General features: G+C 44.5%; 2 protein-coding genes across 5 annotated transcripts in view; both read left to right on the top strand.

Annotated features, from left to right (window-relative positions):
* Positions 1 to 5,854, top strand: part of MARCHF8 (membrane associated ring-CH-type finger 8) — a 98,631-nt gene extending 92,777 nt beyond the window's left edge. For both annotated transcript variants that reach the window (XM_082052748.1, XM_082052747.1), the window contains one exon: positions 932 to 5,854. In XM_082052748.1, coding sequence (XP_081908874.1) covers positions 932 to 1,236 — 305 coding nt within the window. In that variant the 3' untranslated portion in view covers positions 1,237 to 5,854. The remainder of the gene's footprint in view (positions 1 to 931) is intronic.
* A 617-nt stretch (positions 5,855 to 6,471) lies between these two features.
* ALOX5 (arachidonate 5-lipoxygenase) overlaps positions 6,472 to 14,716 on the top strand; it is a 39,071-nt gene continuing 30,826 nt past the window's right edge. For 2 of the 3 annotated variants that reach the window (XM_082052429.1, XM_082052430.1), the window contains exon 1: positions 11,836 to 12,119. In XM_082052429.1, coding sequence (XP_081908555.1) covers positions 11,970 to 12,119 — 150 coding nt within the window. In that variant the 5' untranslated portion in view covers positions 11,836 to 11,969. Of the gene's footprint in view, positions 7,996 to 11,835; positions 12,120 to 14,716 lie in introns of those variants that run through there. The other variant, XM_082052431.1, reaches the window with a different exon arrangement.

The following is a 14,716-nucleotide window of genomic DNA, read 5'->3' on the forward strand; positions in this document are numbered from 1 at the left end:
CTGTGAATCAAAGGTTCAGATATTGATCACAGGTGGGATTATATCAGTAGTCATGCTGCAGCACCTTTTGTATTGTGGGACTAAAATATTTTCATTCCTCCCCCACTACCATGCGTTTCCAAAAGAACAGTGGGTTGTATCTTGGTAAAAATTTGAAAACTGAAAGGCCATGATTTTATTCTCTGAGTAATCTGACAGTGTGTGATTCAGCATGGTTTCATATCCATCTTGGGATGTCACTTATCTTTAAAGAAGAGGGAGGCTGGGAGGATACAGGACCTATGTAAGCAGAAGATGTGTAAAATGAATAGTCTCTCATTTAAAAGTAGTCAATAGAGATGTAAAAACATCTCTATTGCAGTTTTGCATCAGAAGAGATGCTCTAGCTCACACACAGGTTACTGGGCCTGATGCAGACAAAATTGTCTGATCTGCATAACGATTGTGTTGAGCTAGATGGTAACAGTGGTCCCCTTTTGAGTTTAAAGACTTATGAGTCCATGTACTGTGTGATCACAGGGTAGTATAGACTTCTTGCGTCACTGGGTTGAGCCTCCTGCTATAAAGAGGAAACCATACCATAGAATCCCTGTCATAATCTGATCCAATCCCTGTTTAAAAACAGGGTGTAAAAGGACCTAAATCTATTAGTGACTGTTGCCTTGAGTCTGTTTGTGATTGTGTTGCACGAAGGCTCAGCCACAGAGAATCAATTGGTTTTTTTCTCATGGGTGTGAATAAATGTGATATGTGAAGCAGAAGCCTGCCTGTGTTTGACTCTACGGTGCGGGGGAGAGGGAAGACAAACAAGAAAAATAGCAAAGTACGAATAGTTTGCATGGCCCAAACTCTGTGACAGCTTCCTTACAGGATGCTTTTGAGAGAGCCACTGTAGTCCAGCCATTGACCAGGTCCTTCTTTTTTCTTCCAGGGATTCTAGAGTGGCCATTTTGGACTAAGCTGGTGGTTGTGGCTATTGGTTTCACTGGAGGACTTCTGTTCATGTATGTGCAATGCAAAGTGTACGTACAGCTGTGGAAGAGACTTAAAGCTTATAACCGAGTAATATATGTACAAAACTGTCCAGAAACTAGCAAAAAGAATATTTTTGAAAAACCTGCACTAATGGAGCCAAACTTCGAAAGTAAAGAGATGCTTGGGGTTCACCATTCAGACACAAACTCTTCACATTACACGGAGCCAGAAGACTGTGCTGCAGAAATCCTTCACGTCTGATTGCTGGGTGGGAGGGATGTTTCTGTATGTCCTTGAAGATTTAAAATATCATTGTTTACTGCAAACTGCTCTACCTTTTTAAAATCAGCTAACAGCTGAGGGCTGGTGGATGAAATTTTTTACATTTGTTTTTTGTTGGAGTTTTTTAAAATCCCTTTGGCATATCTGTCAATGTCATCGTGGTTGCATACCTCTCAACATTTTGTCTCTCATACTGGCTGATCAAAGAGTCATAGGATACTGGGTAGAGTGAGCCTTGGGTTTGGTATCAAGCAAACCGCTAGTGAACTGTCATCAAGTTCATGGAGTCTGTTACTTTAGAAGATGACTCTAAATTATTCTGGAATATGTGTAGAATGGTGTTTGTTCTTTAAGTGTGATGAAGGAGGTTGTCCCAGACATTGAGAGAAATGAGAGATTTAGAGTCTAATCTACTGCTAACACTGCCACTAACATTTTGTCTTAGGCAGCAGGTGTAAAATTTTGCTTTACATATGTGATGAGACTTACAAAGCATATAGCACTTTTAAAAATCTTTATTTTGTAATACATATGTCAAACGAGAATGAAACTTGAAAGAATGTGTTATTTTCTAAACATTTCTTCATTCTTTACCCCATCTATTCTTCTGGAACGTAAACCTCTTGCCTTATTAAAAAAAAAAATTCCAACCTGTGATTTCCAACACATGCCCACATTATCTTACTAAACATAACACTACAAAACTCTGCCTCTTCGGATTTACTTTGAGGAGCAATTTTTTCCAAAGGATGTTGCACTTGTGACTTGTGTACAAAAAGTAGTGGATGTGTACAGTGCTTGTTTCAATGCATAATGGTTTCAGTGCTCTGTTTTGGGGATTGGTTTGGGGTTTTTTTTTCAACAGGTCAAACCATCAACACACCTGCACATAAATATCTAATTTAACTTTAATTCCAAATCATTGGCAAAGGGTTTGTTTCTATATTGGTAAAAATGTGAGCTGTCATGAAAAAAAAAAAAAAAAGATACTTAGTCAATACAGCTGAAAATGGTTTCCCTTTTGTGCTGTGTCATGTGTGAATTACCCAAGAATTTGACATTGTCAGAGGAGATGCTGAGATCAAAGTCTGGGAAGTAAATATTGCATTAAGTGAATGAGTTTAAAAATACCTGCCTGGTTTTAGTCCTGATGTGATGCATTATGTGGTCAGATAATGGTTTTGTCTGTGCTTTTGAATTTGGGACTGTCTTTTTAATCAAACAGCCTTAGTGAGAAGAGAGAGACAGCTTTAAAATCTGTTTGCCGGGCTTTAGACAGAGTTGCCCAAAGCCTGAGGTGTCTGCTGTTAATTTGCTTGACCAATCTGCTTCACCAAACCACTGTCCAGCTTCAAACCATCATTTAACTAAAATCTTGGTGTGACTGGAGCAGAAACAAAGCCCCACCAAAAGTCAGTACATGGGGCCTCTGCATTTGAAAGCTGACTTTCCCTACCTAAGCCCTATCTAAATCTCTGTAAAGTCAATGATAATCTTCTGGTTAGTCTTAGCAGGAGTTGCCTGGACTTCTCAGTGAGGTAAAAATTTTTATTTGCCTGTTGAGATGCTGAACTAAATCCCCAGCTCTGGTTCAGGTATTACTTAGTCTTTTTCAAGTACAACTTTAATTGGACAGGTTCTTGTAATAATAAAAGTAGTTGCTGTAAGACTTCCCAAAGAATAACAGTAAGAGATTGGTGATTTTTTTTTCCTTAAAATGTAATATTAATTTATTTCTAACTTAATATTTTAAAAGAAGGCAGAGCAGGGACTATGTTAAGAGAACACACACCTGTGGTTTCTAAGAGCTGTTAGAGGAAAAGCGTATGTGTGTGTACATGCATCTGCATGATCTCATGCTGGAAGCTCGCTGGCTGTGATCTTCATGAATAACACGGTACCTTGTTCTTGAGATGTTTTTGAATACCCAGACCCATAGGCAGTCCTAGCAAAGCTGCACTGGCACAGGTTTGCATGCTGTGCTAGGTTGTCAGGATGTCCTATGCTTATGTGATACAGGCAGACAAACCCTGCATACCCTGCTAATATCGGGGCAGCAGTCTTCGTGACCATATGCATGTAGCGTTTGTTGCCTATGCCTGCCATAATTTTAAGTGCAATTACTCGGGCTGTTTCCTGAACTCTGCCATGGGTGGTCCTCTTCTATTACGAGAACCGAGATAATACACTGTCTTGTTTTGTTTTCTATTTTGTTCTGTGAAAAGATTTACTAGTTAAACTCAGGTGGTTTAAATATCAGGTCTTGCACACCTTCATCATGTTCTTCTGAAATGCCCAAGTGCACAAGGCTTACATGTCTGTGGGATGCTCACGTTACAGCTACAAGATGCACTGATTCAGCTGCCAACTGATGCTGCGTGCATTCTCATCCAACCTGTGGCCAGTAGGTGAAATCAAAATGGAAAAGTTCAGATATGAAACCTGCTTGTTCTCCAGCTCACACCTGAGAAGCACTGGTGTCTGATCAATGCTCTGACAAGTGCCGATATGGCATACTGTAACATGCTGGTCCTGTTTCAGTCACTGTCATATGTGATTTTCAGTGAAATATTGTTAAATCTTATTTACGGTTTTGGAAGCTCCATGTGGCACGTGTCAGTGTGTCCAGTGTATTCAGGATACTGAAGGCTTTTGCTGTGCCCATGTGTATCTTGGGAAGTAAAACCATCTCAAGAAAAATCATCTGGGGAAAAATATTTGTGTATGAGACTGTTTTAGCCAGTGTTGCTGCTAACCGTTCCCTCTCCCAGCAGGTCTTTTGTGAGTGAAAATTAAGACCTAATATTTGAACTCTTTTTACTGCTTAGGAATGTTCATACCAAGAAAGGCTGCAGAAGAGATCTGTCTGTCAGGGGTTTTCATTTATTCTGGTCACACTTCTCATGCTGATTCTTGCTGGTGTTAGCAGTGGGCTTCTGGAGCTGCAATTCTCTGCTTCTGCATGGTGCCGTCAAATGGTGTGAGAAGGCTTAATGGTGCTTTTTCCTTCTTTCTCCTCAAGGAGATACCATTGACTTTTTTTCAGCGTCCAGCTGCAAGGCACTGATGCTCACTCACGTGAGCTTTGTCCTTCCTGCCCAGGTGTCTGTAAGAGGAACAATCATCTCTTGTCAGGTCAGGCTTTCCAGCGCTTCCTTCTGGCAGCTTTTGAAATGGCTGAAATAGATGTCTGACTTTTTTTGGTCCTTGTTCCTTGGCCAAAGTTAGTTTGGGTTACCTGGGGCTTTTCTGAGACCAGAACTTAAGTAGGAGGGATTATAGGTCTAATACTATTTACCACCATTCCTTTCCTAGATTGACAGAGCCTTTGCTGATATGCCCCATGCCCTAGACATATGACCAGCTGCCCCTTCTATTGACTTAAATCCTGTCGAGTGCTGACTGTGCCAAGGAAAGTTCCCCACCATGTCATTTTTTGTATATCTGCCAGGTCATGAACATGCATTATGTTAGAAATACAGGTGTGTGGTGCAGAGGGTTGATCCCATTTAAGAGATCATGAGAAGTTAAATTCCTATGCATTCTCAGGACTTTCTTCAACTATAACCCTGTATTTTAGGAGCTGGGGTGATGTTTAAAATGTTGCCCTGTGTTCTGAAGAGATGGCCAGACCTGGGGACAGATCTCTCTGGTTGAATGTCATTGAGATTGGCTTTCCTTCTGCAGGAGGGATTCAACAAACATTACACCGAGCCTACCAGGGATTATCGAAGTGCTGGGCCTGTGCTGTACCTGGGAAATCCTGGGAAGCAACAGTAACTCCTTGTCCCAGCCCATTTCTGCCCACCCCTGTACTGATCAGGGCATCCATTCCACTTGCGGCGGTGCTGTAAGGAAGGGGTCTGGTTGGTGTGCTGCTCTTCAGAAGCCTTTGAAGTGATGCGTGGATATGGCCAAGCATGAGAGCTGGTTGCTGCTGCCCTGTGTTTGACTGGGTGTCTATTACAAAGTGGGACCCAGGTTCAAATTTCTCCTAAAGCTGAGTGTGTTAAGCTACAGATTTCTGGTGTACTCCACTGTGGAGATTGCGGCCAGCAACGAAAGGGAGGTTGATGACTCTGGGTTGGGTCCTTCTCAAATATGGCTGAAATGGGAAATAGAAAAGCAAGGGTATTGCTAGCTGGGTTTTCACAGCATTATATCAGATATGCAAAGAAAACTTCTAAGTGGGACCTTCTATTTTGTGATTACTTTTTAGTTCTGAGATATCACAGTGTCTGTATATCCCAATGAAGTACTGAAAGCACTTGTGTAGAAGGTAACTGTTTAAAAATTGCAGCTGATCTTGTATTTAGGTAAAACATTTGTAGATAGGTAATTGTATAATGTTGAAAAAACTTTACACTGGCATGTGTTGTATAGTTTATACAAGACACTTCACACTTCTGCGGAGTTTTTTAGTTAGTAAATTTCTAGTAACTTAAATGTATAGTTTTGTATCCCTTTCATGTATGTTCATTTTCTCAGTATTACCACTTGCAGAATTATTTTTAGTTTCTTGAACTGTAATTGGTTATTTGTGTGTGATACACAGGGTTATTAACTGCAGCAATAAAGTGTTTCTATTAAAAAAAAATAACAAAATTAAGCCATTATAGTATCAATTTTGTTTGAAAAAACATTAGAGGCACATGCAAGAGAAAAGTTGAGCTCTCCTGCTCGAAGTAAGTTACTTTCACTGGAGTAAACATGGAACTTGTTGGCTCTTCAGTGTAGCAGACCAATGCAGAGCAGCATCCCATGACAATTTGATGTTAAAATTATTCATTATGATAAAGGGATAATTAATAATCAGAATATGTGGGCAACTCATTCGATGCAGTGAGAAGATATGACTCTGCAGGTACTTTGGGCTCAGATGTGGAAATTGTGGGGAGAATTTTCTGGGTTATGCTGTGCAGGAGGTGTGGAGAGGGGATTTCTGTGGGCCTTAAAATCTGGAACTTCTGGAATTGACACTCAGTGTTGCTATGAATGCTTTGTGTCTGAAATCAGTGTTCTCACATGCATTAGTTTCTATGCCGGGGTGCGAAGCAGAAGATTCTCATTTCTGTGATTCTTCTCTAAGAAGAAAAATAATTTTATGTAAGCATGGTGTGATGGATGGCTGCATTTATGCTTCATTGCTGATGACATGAGCATGATTGCAGTCCTACGTGTGTTTTCATGCCAGGATTGAGCCTCAGAGTGGGAAGTCTTCAGCAGTTTATCTTGAATGCCAACCAGAGGGACCTTGACAGGCTTGAGAGGTGGGCCCATGCAAGCCACATGAAGTGCAACAAGTCCAAGTGCAAGAGTCCTGCACATGGGTCTGGGCAATCTCAAGCACAAATACAGGCTGGGTGATGAAGGGATTGAGAGCTGCCCTGACAAGAAGGACTTGGAGGTCTTGGTCGATGAGAAGTTCACCATGACTCAGGAATGTACACTTGCAGCAGAGAAAGCCAACTTTGTCCTGAACTTCAAAAGAAGCATGACCAGCCAGTCGAAGTTGATTCTACTCCTCTGCTCTCGTGAGACCCCACCTGGAGTATTGCATCCAGCTGTGGGGCCCCCACCATAAGAAGGACATGGCCCTGTTGGAGCAAGTCTGGATGAGGGCCACAAAGATTATCAGAGGGCTGGAGCACCTTTCCTATGAAGACAGGCTGAGAGAGTTGGGGTTTTTCAGCCTGGAGAAGAGAAGGCTCTGAGCACATCTTATAGCAGCCTTTGAGTACCTAAAGAGGACCTTCAGGAAAGCTGGAGATGGACTTTTTACAAGGGCATGTAGTGACAGGACAAAGGGTGATGGCTTTAAACTGAAAGAGAGTAGATTTAGGTTAGATATAAGGATGAAATTCTTCACTATGAGGGTGGTGAGGCACTGGAACAGGCTGCCCACAGAAGCTGTGGATGCCCCATCCCTGGAGGTGTTCAAGGCCAGATTGCAGGGGGCTTTGAGCAACCTGGTCTAGTGGAAGGTGTCCCTGCCCATGGCAGGGGGCTTGGAACCAGGTGATCTTTAAGGTCCCTTCCAACCCAAACCATTCTATGAGTCTATGAATAGGTTTCTAGCATCAGTAGGTCAAGGAAAAGAGCTATCTACGTTGCTGAGAGCTTGTAACAAAAGCATAAATGTCAAAGAGCAAATAAGATCTAGAAAATTGTGTCTGTGACACAAGGGGGCTCAAACAAAATCTTATGATTTGTATTTCTTTTTAAGGAGTGATTAGTTTGTGATTTTGTTTTAGGTAAGAAAAGGGAGGAAATCTTAATACTGCAACCCTAGAGAGGTGCCTCCCCATGCAAAGCAGAAGGCTCTGTCCTGTATTCCTTTAGTGAAGCAAGTCTGGTTGTAGTAAATGAAGCTACTTACATAAAGTTTGCAAACTCACTAGCAAGACCTCCATACGAAAATGCGCTGCTGGGGAGATTGCCAGGGCCTGCTGTTTGACTGACAGTCTCTGGGATGAAAAGCTGATAGACAGTTTAGGGAACAGAGCCTGCAGAGTCAGCTGACTGCTGGTTGAGACATGCTCCTCATCTTGGGTTCAGGCACCTGGAGTTAATGATAAAATAGCCTTTTCCCTCTTGCTATCCTCTTCATCTGAAAGAGTGTTACCGTCACTGTGTGAAGTGTGTCCATCTCCAAGAGCAGTGACTCAGCGGCACGTGGCACAGCTGTGACTCCAGAACAGGACTTTTCAGCTGGTCCCCAGGAACTGGAGCTGTCTGGTGAGTAGCTACTGACTTCAGATTAGAGTTGATATTGTACAAACCTCTGTCAATACTCAACCCTTGCTGCTGTGGCCTGGGACTTTTGCACCAGTCTTCAGTCTTCCACTGCAATTCTAGCTTTGCAGTTCTCAAATTTCTGTAGTACCAAATGATACCAACAGAGTAGCCAATAATGCAACTGTATTCCTTGTGTGTGACTTACCTGTCCCATTCCTCTGCTCTCCCCTCCTCTTTAGCAGCGCTACCTGTACAGCCTCCCAGCACCAACTGGGGGTGGGGAAGGCTGAAAGCAGGCTGCCTTCTCTCTGTCTCCCTCCTTTTTCCCCTTTTCTTGCGAAGTGCCAGAGTAGTACATTCACAGAGGCAGAGACTCACAGCCCCGTGCAAGCTGGATGATCCCTTGCACTACACATATAAAGATGTTGTAATAAGGGTTGATATAATAACTCCATTTGGGGTTTGTGAGCTATTCAGCTGGTGTCAGAATTGCCATTGCCTGGATGGCAAAGACAGACTGCGTGAGCTTTGCAATCCTGGAGTTAATTTCTGGACCCTTTGAGCTGGGACAGAGGCAGGTCTATGAACAAGGACCTTTTTCTTTCCATTCTGATGGAGCAACACACAATTAGCACCCATATGTTCTCAGCTATTAAACTCATGCCCCTTAGATTACTTATGTAGCTTGGAAATTTCTATAGGCTCTACTGATACCTTCTGTCATTTGTTAATTGCCATGTTGTCTCATTCCTCCCCATTCCAAGTCCTTTATTAGCATATTTCAAAAGAACCATCTGCCCACCCAAATTGCCTGTAGCCTCAGTAGGGCTATAAGATGTTACATCATCACAGATCAACCTTGTTTTTCACTGGTATTGCAAGGAGATGGAGAGGGACAACAGCTGACTTCTGCTGTGAGTTTCCATGTAGTAAATCTGAGTGATGCTTAGGACAATGACAGTTGTGAATAATAAGCTGTAAAATCCATGGCAGAGTAGATGTGCTCCTTGAAGGGGCCTATCCTAGCCCCCCACTAACACTCAGCTCAGAAATAGCTGTCGCTCCTGTTTTTAAGGACCTGGTTTCCCAGCTCCTTGCTTCTGAGTGCACAGATTCCATCACTGCCTTGTGAAACCATCTTCAAGTGAGGAGAGTGAGATGCAGAAGGGCTTGAGTGTGGAGGTGATGCAGGGAATGGTTCCTTACTCTCCAGGTAAGTAGCGTGGGGAGAAATAAGCGCAGGCTCACTGCCTTCATGGGGTCTGTGACTGGATGGGACTGCCTAGTCTTGCAAGCAAGCGTCAGAAACCAGCACTGGGTCTCAGCAGCTGCACACAAAAGGACTGCCAGGCACGAAGGCAGTTAGTGATGGCAATCAGAGATCAATTATTCTGACACCTTTTGCATTTTTCACACTGGCAAAGGAGGTGATATTTCACACCACATAACAGCAGACCTGTCTTAAAATAGAATACAAAATAGGAAAAAAAAAAAAAAAAGTTGTGGGGTGTGTTTGTTTTATTCTGTTTTTCACACCGGCAAAAGAGGGAACATTGCGCTCATGACCGCAGCCCCGCGTTCCCCGCGGCTGCCCCCGCTCAGACCCACCCGCGCTCGCTGCCGCCGGGCCCAGCAGGCGGCGCCCTCACTTCTCGCATGTCCCGTTTCTGGTTCAATCCCAGGAGGAGAGATCAGACCTCGGGGCCGGTGTTCTGCAGCTGCTGCGGGTGTGCCAGGCGACAGCTGGCAATCTTGCACTTATGGGTGTTATTTGAAAAGTAGTAGCACACTTAGAAATTCATGCTGAGCAGTTCAGTAGAGCCAAATGATTCTTTTTTTATGCTTATATGTAAATACCTACACCACATGCGGGAGAACCTTTAAACTGCAGTCACAATATAGGAAATGGTTGAGTCTCTATTTGTACAGTAGAGATGTAGGAGACCTTCCCTGACTTGTCTGGGTGAGCATAGCCCAGTAGCATGGCACTTCTGTGAAAGAAGAACAGGACTGTTGCAGAGCACTGCAGGCTGTCGCCATTGCTGTGTGGCCACCACTGGCCACAGTGTGCAAGTAAGACAGGCCACAGCGCATCTTGGGTAGCTGCAATTTTAGAAGCTGAAGGAGAGACTCGGTAGGCATATCTTGTGGTGTTGCCCAGCAGCCCAAAATGCAGCAACCATGCTGGAGAAACACATGAGGCACTTTGCAACTGAATTTACCAGAACAGAAACAGGCAGAGCCAGTGGTAACTTCCGACTGTTGACTTCAATCAGTCTTATTCTGTATTTGAAGGCCAGTGATTGATAATGCTCACCCAGCTTCACATGTGAGGAGACAAACTATGTGTAGTGAGTGCCTTGTACAGGAAGCGCTACCACAGTACAACTGGACTGGTTACTATATAAGGTGACGTGAGCTCAGCACCTGAAGTGCAAGTGTACCATGAGTAAAGCACTTCTGAAGTGGTTTTCTTTTACCTTGCCCTGTGTACCTGTCACTAGAAATTCACAGGAGCACAGAGACCAGCCAGGCAAACCACCCAACAGCAAGGAAACCTGCAGCTTGCTCTGATCACAGAGCAATGGTGGAAGGACACTGGGATCTGCAAAAGCCCCACCTGGCTCCTTTCAGCACAGTATCATTCAGCTGCTGCTGGCAGCAGCATGAAGGAAGATCAGTGAGGTAACAGGGTTGATAGCACGTTGTGTTTGTTTACCTGGTGATAATGTAGGAGAACAGCATTAGTGGTCTTGATGCTTAAGTGCCAAATGTGCAGTGTCACTGCTATGGGGTTATTTTCTCCAAGGTGGGTTGGACTGTGGAAGAAGCGCAGCCAACTCTTCTGTTGTTTTAATAATAGCATCTTAATTATGTCAAATATTTGGTGCTTGGTATTCTCAGGGTGAGGACTGTGAAATTGTGGGATTTTTAGAGTACTTAGTGGAAGTGGAGGGTTGGTTGTCTGTGTACAGCTCCAATGTGTAGATATGCTGGAAGGTAGTGTTACACACGGTTGTGCAAAGACAACAAGGTGTTTGAGAGGCTTAGAGGAATGCAGGGAATAAAGCATGCCAGCAACAGTGGAGGTCTAGACATGAGAAAAGAGTGAGTTGTACATGGATTTGCAGATTCGGTGTATATAATGAGGGTAGCGTGGTGTGAGTATAGAGTGAGTAACAGGACAATAAAAAGAATGGGATATGAGGTGTACATGTGGGGTAGATCATGATAGTGTGTGGAGTCAATGCAGTACACATGTAAGGTTTGGGCACAGAAGAGAGTGTGCAAGCCTGCAAACTGGAGTGATTAGGAGGTGGGGTTACACAGTGCCGAGCAGTTTAAGGGTGCGCATCTGAAATCCTGAAAGTGTAGAGATGGTGAGGCACTTGGAGCTGTGCGAGGGTGAGCTGTTCAAGGCTGTGCACAGCTGTGTCTGGCAGGAGCAGGATTGCTCTGCAGAGCAGTGTGGTCTGAGAGCTGTGTTGGACTGTGCAACAACAGTGGAAGGATATCAAGAGGAAAGTGCTGTGTGCAGACATGTGCAAAGAGTGCTGGTGAGGAGCTGGGGCAGAGTGGGACGGCAGGTGCGCTGTGGGGGCTGTGTGCAGAGTGTGAGACACGGGTGCAGTGTAAGGTGGCTGTGCCAGGACAGGGGTGCAGTGCAGGACAGTTGTGCCAGTACAAGGGTGCAGTGCAGGGTAGCTGTGCCGGGACAGGGGTGCAGTGTGGGGCACGGGCAGCTGTGCAGCACAGGCTGCCTGGGGCTGCCGGGAGGGCTGTGCAGGGTACCGGCGTAGGAGTGCCGACGGCTGGGAAGGGGTGGGCAGGGCCGAGCCGTGCTGTGCAGTGGCGGAGGAGGAGGAGGCGGCGGCGCTGACAAGGATCCGGGCTGGGGCAGGAGCGCGGTTCAGCAGTGGCCAGTAGGGTCGGTGGGGCCGTGCAGAGCTGAGCTAAGCCGCGCTGGTGGGACCATGCCATCCTACACGGTCACGGTGGCCACGGGCAGCCAGTGGTTCGCAGGCACCGATGACTACGTATACCTGAGCCTGGAGGGCACTGCGGGCTGCAGCGAGAGGCATCTCCTGGATAAACCTTTCTACAACGACTTCGAGCGCGGCGCGGTGAGTCCAGCCGGGCGGGGGGAGCCCGGTCCCCACCCCGGCAGTGCCCGAGCGACTCCAGCGCCGTCCCTTAACTCCCTTCGCGGTGCCTCGGGCCGGACCCGCACGGCCGGGGATGGTGGAGCCGTCTGGGGCACCTCCCCGGCCCGGCGCCCCGCGGTACCGCGGCAGGGCTGTCGTTTTCTAAACTCTCGTCCCCGTGTGCCGGTGCCCCGGAGCGGGACACCGGGACCGAAGTGCCTGCTGTCATCCCCGGCCGCCTGCCATTCACATCCCTGTCCCAGGGGTTAGCCCAGGCTGGGGTCAGTCAATCGTGGGGGAATACGGGGCCCTTTGATTCTGACTTACGATGGGATGGGATTTCAGATTTCCTCGTATTTTCCTTAAAAATACAAAAAAAAAAAAAAAAGTGTGCTTCTTGTTGATAAGAGATGTTTAGGGTCAGTATTCACTACTAGTTACTAGTCAGTATTCACTACTAGTCGGAGCCCCAATACCTCCAAGGAATTAAACAAAAAGGTAAGAGCTTCCAGTGCAAATTATGATGCCTGCCCAGGGAAATGTGTAGGGTGACTCCAATGAAAGTTGGAAAACAGCATGAACATGCAAGTGTGAGAATGAAGTTGGGACTCGGCTTTCAACTATGCTATTCTTTCTAACCTCAATTTCTGCTGTGTATTGTGCCCTGTCCTTTCTGTGGTCTTATCACAGTATCCTGGCTATCCATCTATAATCGCTTATACTCTGAGCACTGTTTTAGAATTACATTTATTTATCTGCTTATTGTCTACTGTGAAAATACTAGATTCGGGTCATTTTTTCTCCTCCCAAAATATGTATTTTATTTGGAAACCTAACTCACAGTTTCCAAAAGGTCTGGTGAGATTTAAGCAACTTTGAAAGTTTTAATGAAGTCCTCATAAGTCACTTTGGAAATGAGACCTACCACTGTATATACAAGTGAGACTTCACTGTCATGGTGCTGCTTTCCCTTTAGGTGTGGTTCTTTAATCATGGGGTTCGCAGTCTAAGTTAGGTATCTGGTCTTTTATGCATTAGACATCCCAGACATGGTTAACAGAAGTCAGCATTTTGAGTAAGTGTCGATGGCATGTGTAGATATGGTCCCCAGATACTTATAGCTGACGTGCTGAAGAGATGCTCTAGCAAATTCAGGTGTGAGGACTTACCAGCCACTGCTGTCAGTTACTTTCTTTCATGATTAAATATTCATTAGCTTAGAACCTTGTTATCTGAATCTCCCAAATGGACATCCACTTATTCTTTCTTATTTGGTGAGTCGTCATATATTTTAAGCGAAGCTTCACAACATTTGCAAGAAAGGTTGACGAAGACTTCAGACTGTCCTGCAAACTTAGGGCTAGGGTGCTCTCTCAGCAGGGCTGAGCCCTGCACAGCTGAGGAGAGAAGCACCAGGAGGGTCTCCAGTGACCAGGCAGTTTGCTCTTATTCCTGGGCTACAAAAGAGTGTTTCACTGTCTTTGAGGGATGGCTGTGATGAAGAGCCGAAATGCCATGATGTGAGCATTAAGTATATGCTCAGCTACAACTCTTGAACTGCTGTGGTACAGGGTCCAGCAGGAGCAGAGGTACCTGTGAACATTGGACCCCGCTGGGTGAGGTAGTAATGATGGGTGTTAGTAGCAGCACAGGAGAGGATGCATGCATCCCAAAGGAGTACTTGCATCTCCTCGGGAAGGCAGCTTTTAGGCATATTTTAAAGTCTTCACCTGGGTCTTAGCATTTTATGTAAAACGCATTGTTAGCTACGTAAGCTTTCTGAAGCAGCAACTGTCCTTTTTTGTCAAACTAGTTTCCAAGTGCAAAGTTTCCTGACTAAATCTAGATAAAGACTTTTTATCCTATCTGAATGAATTATTTCTGTTAGTTGTTATGTGTTTGTTATTACAAATATGCAGTCAGTTTTTTCAGCATGTATTTATTGTGGTGAATGAAAAGAACTCTGAGGTCCATGAAGTATCTGACTCATTGGACACTTGCAGTATGATGTACTAAGTTTTGTTTTTAAGGATGTTTTCTTGGGAAGTGCAGTGTGTTTCTCCAGGCACCTGTTCAGGTAACATGCACAAAATACTGTGAGTCTTACTAATATGTTGTGCAAAAAAAAAAGAAGGAAAGAAAAATACCAACATGGAAACAAAACAAAACAAAAAAACTAAGCAGGCCAAAAGACTTTCAGGTTGTCAGGTTTGTAAAATGTAGTAACTTGTTTCACAGTTCTGCCTTTAGTGTTTCTTTCAATAGTATCTCTTTAATTTTCTACAAAGCAATTCAACTGTGAACACATTTGCAAAAAATTTGCACTTTTTTCAGTGGATGACAAGAATTTTACAGTATTATCTTGTAAGGCTTTGTCTAATTTCCAGTTTCTTTTCTAATGTTGAGCCGGGCTCTGTAGTTCCATTATCCTGGTAATGTCTTCATTTGAATTAATGCAAATTGTGCATTTTACTAGATATGATGAATGAGGACTTGGACCAGTTCTGAGTAGGAGATTTGCATGCCAAATGTTGATTGAGGGAAAGAGACATGGAAAAACCTGAAGGGATTTGCAC

Source organism: Streptopelia decaocto (genome assembly GCF_964273445.1).
Source record: "Streptopelia decaocto genome assembly, chromosome: 5".
In the NCBI taxonomy this organism is placed as follows: Eukaryota; Metazoa; Chordata; class Aves; order Columbiformes; family Columbidae; genus Streptopelia; species Streptopelia decaocto.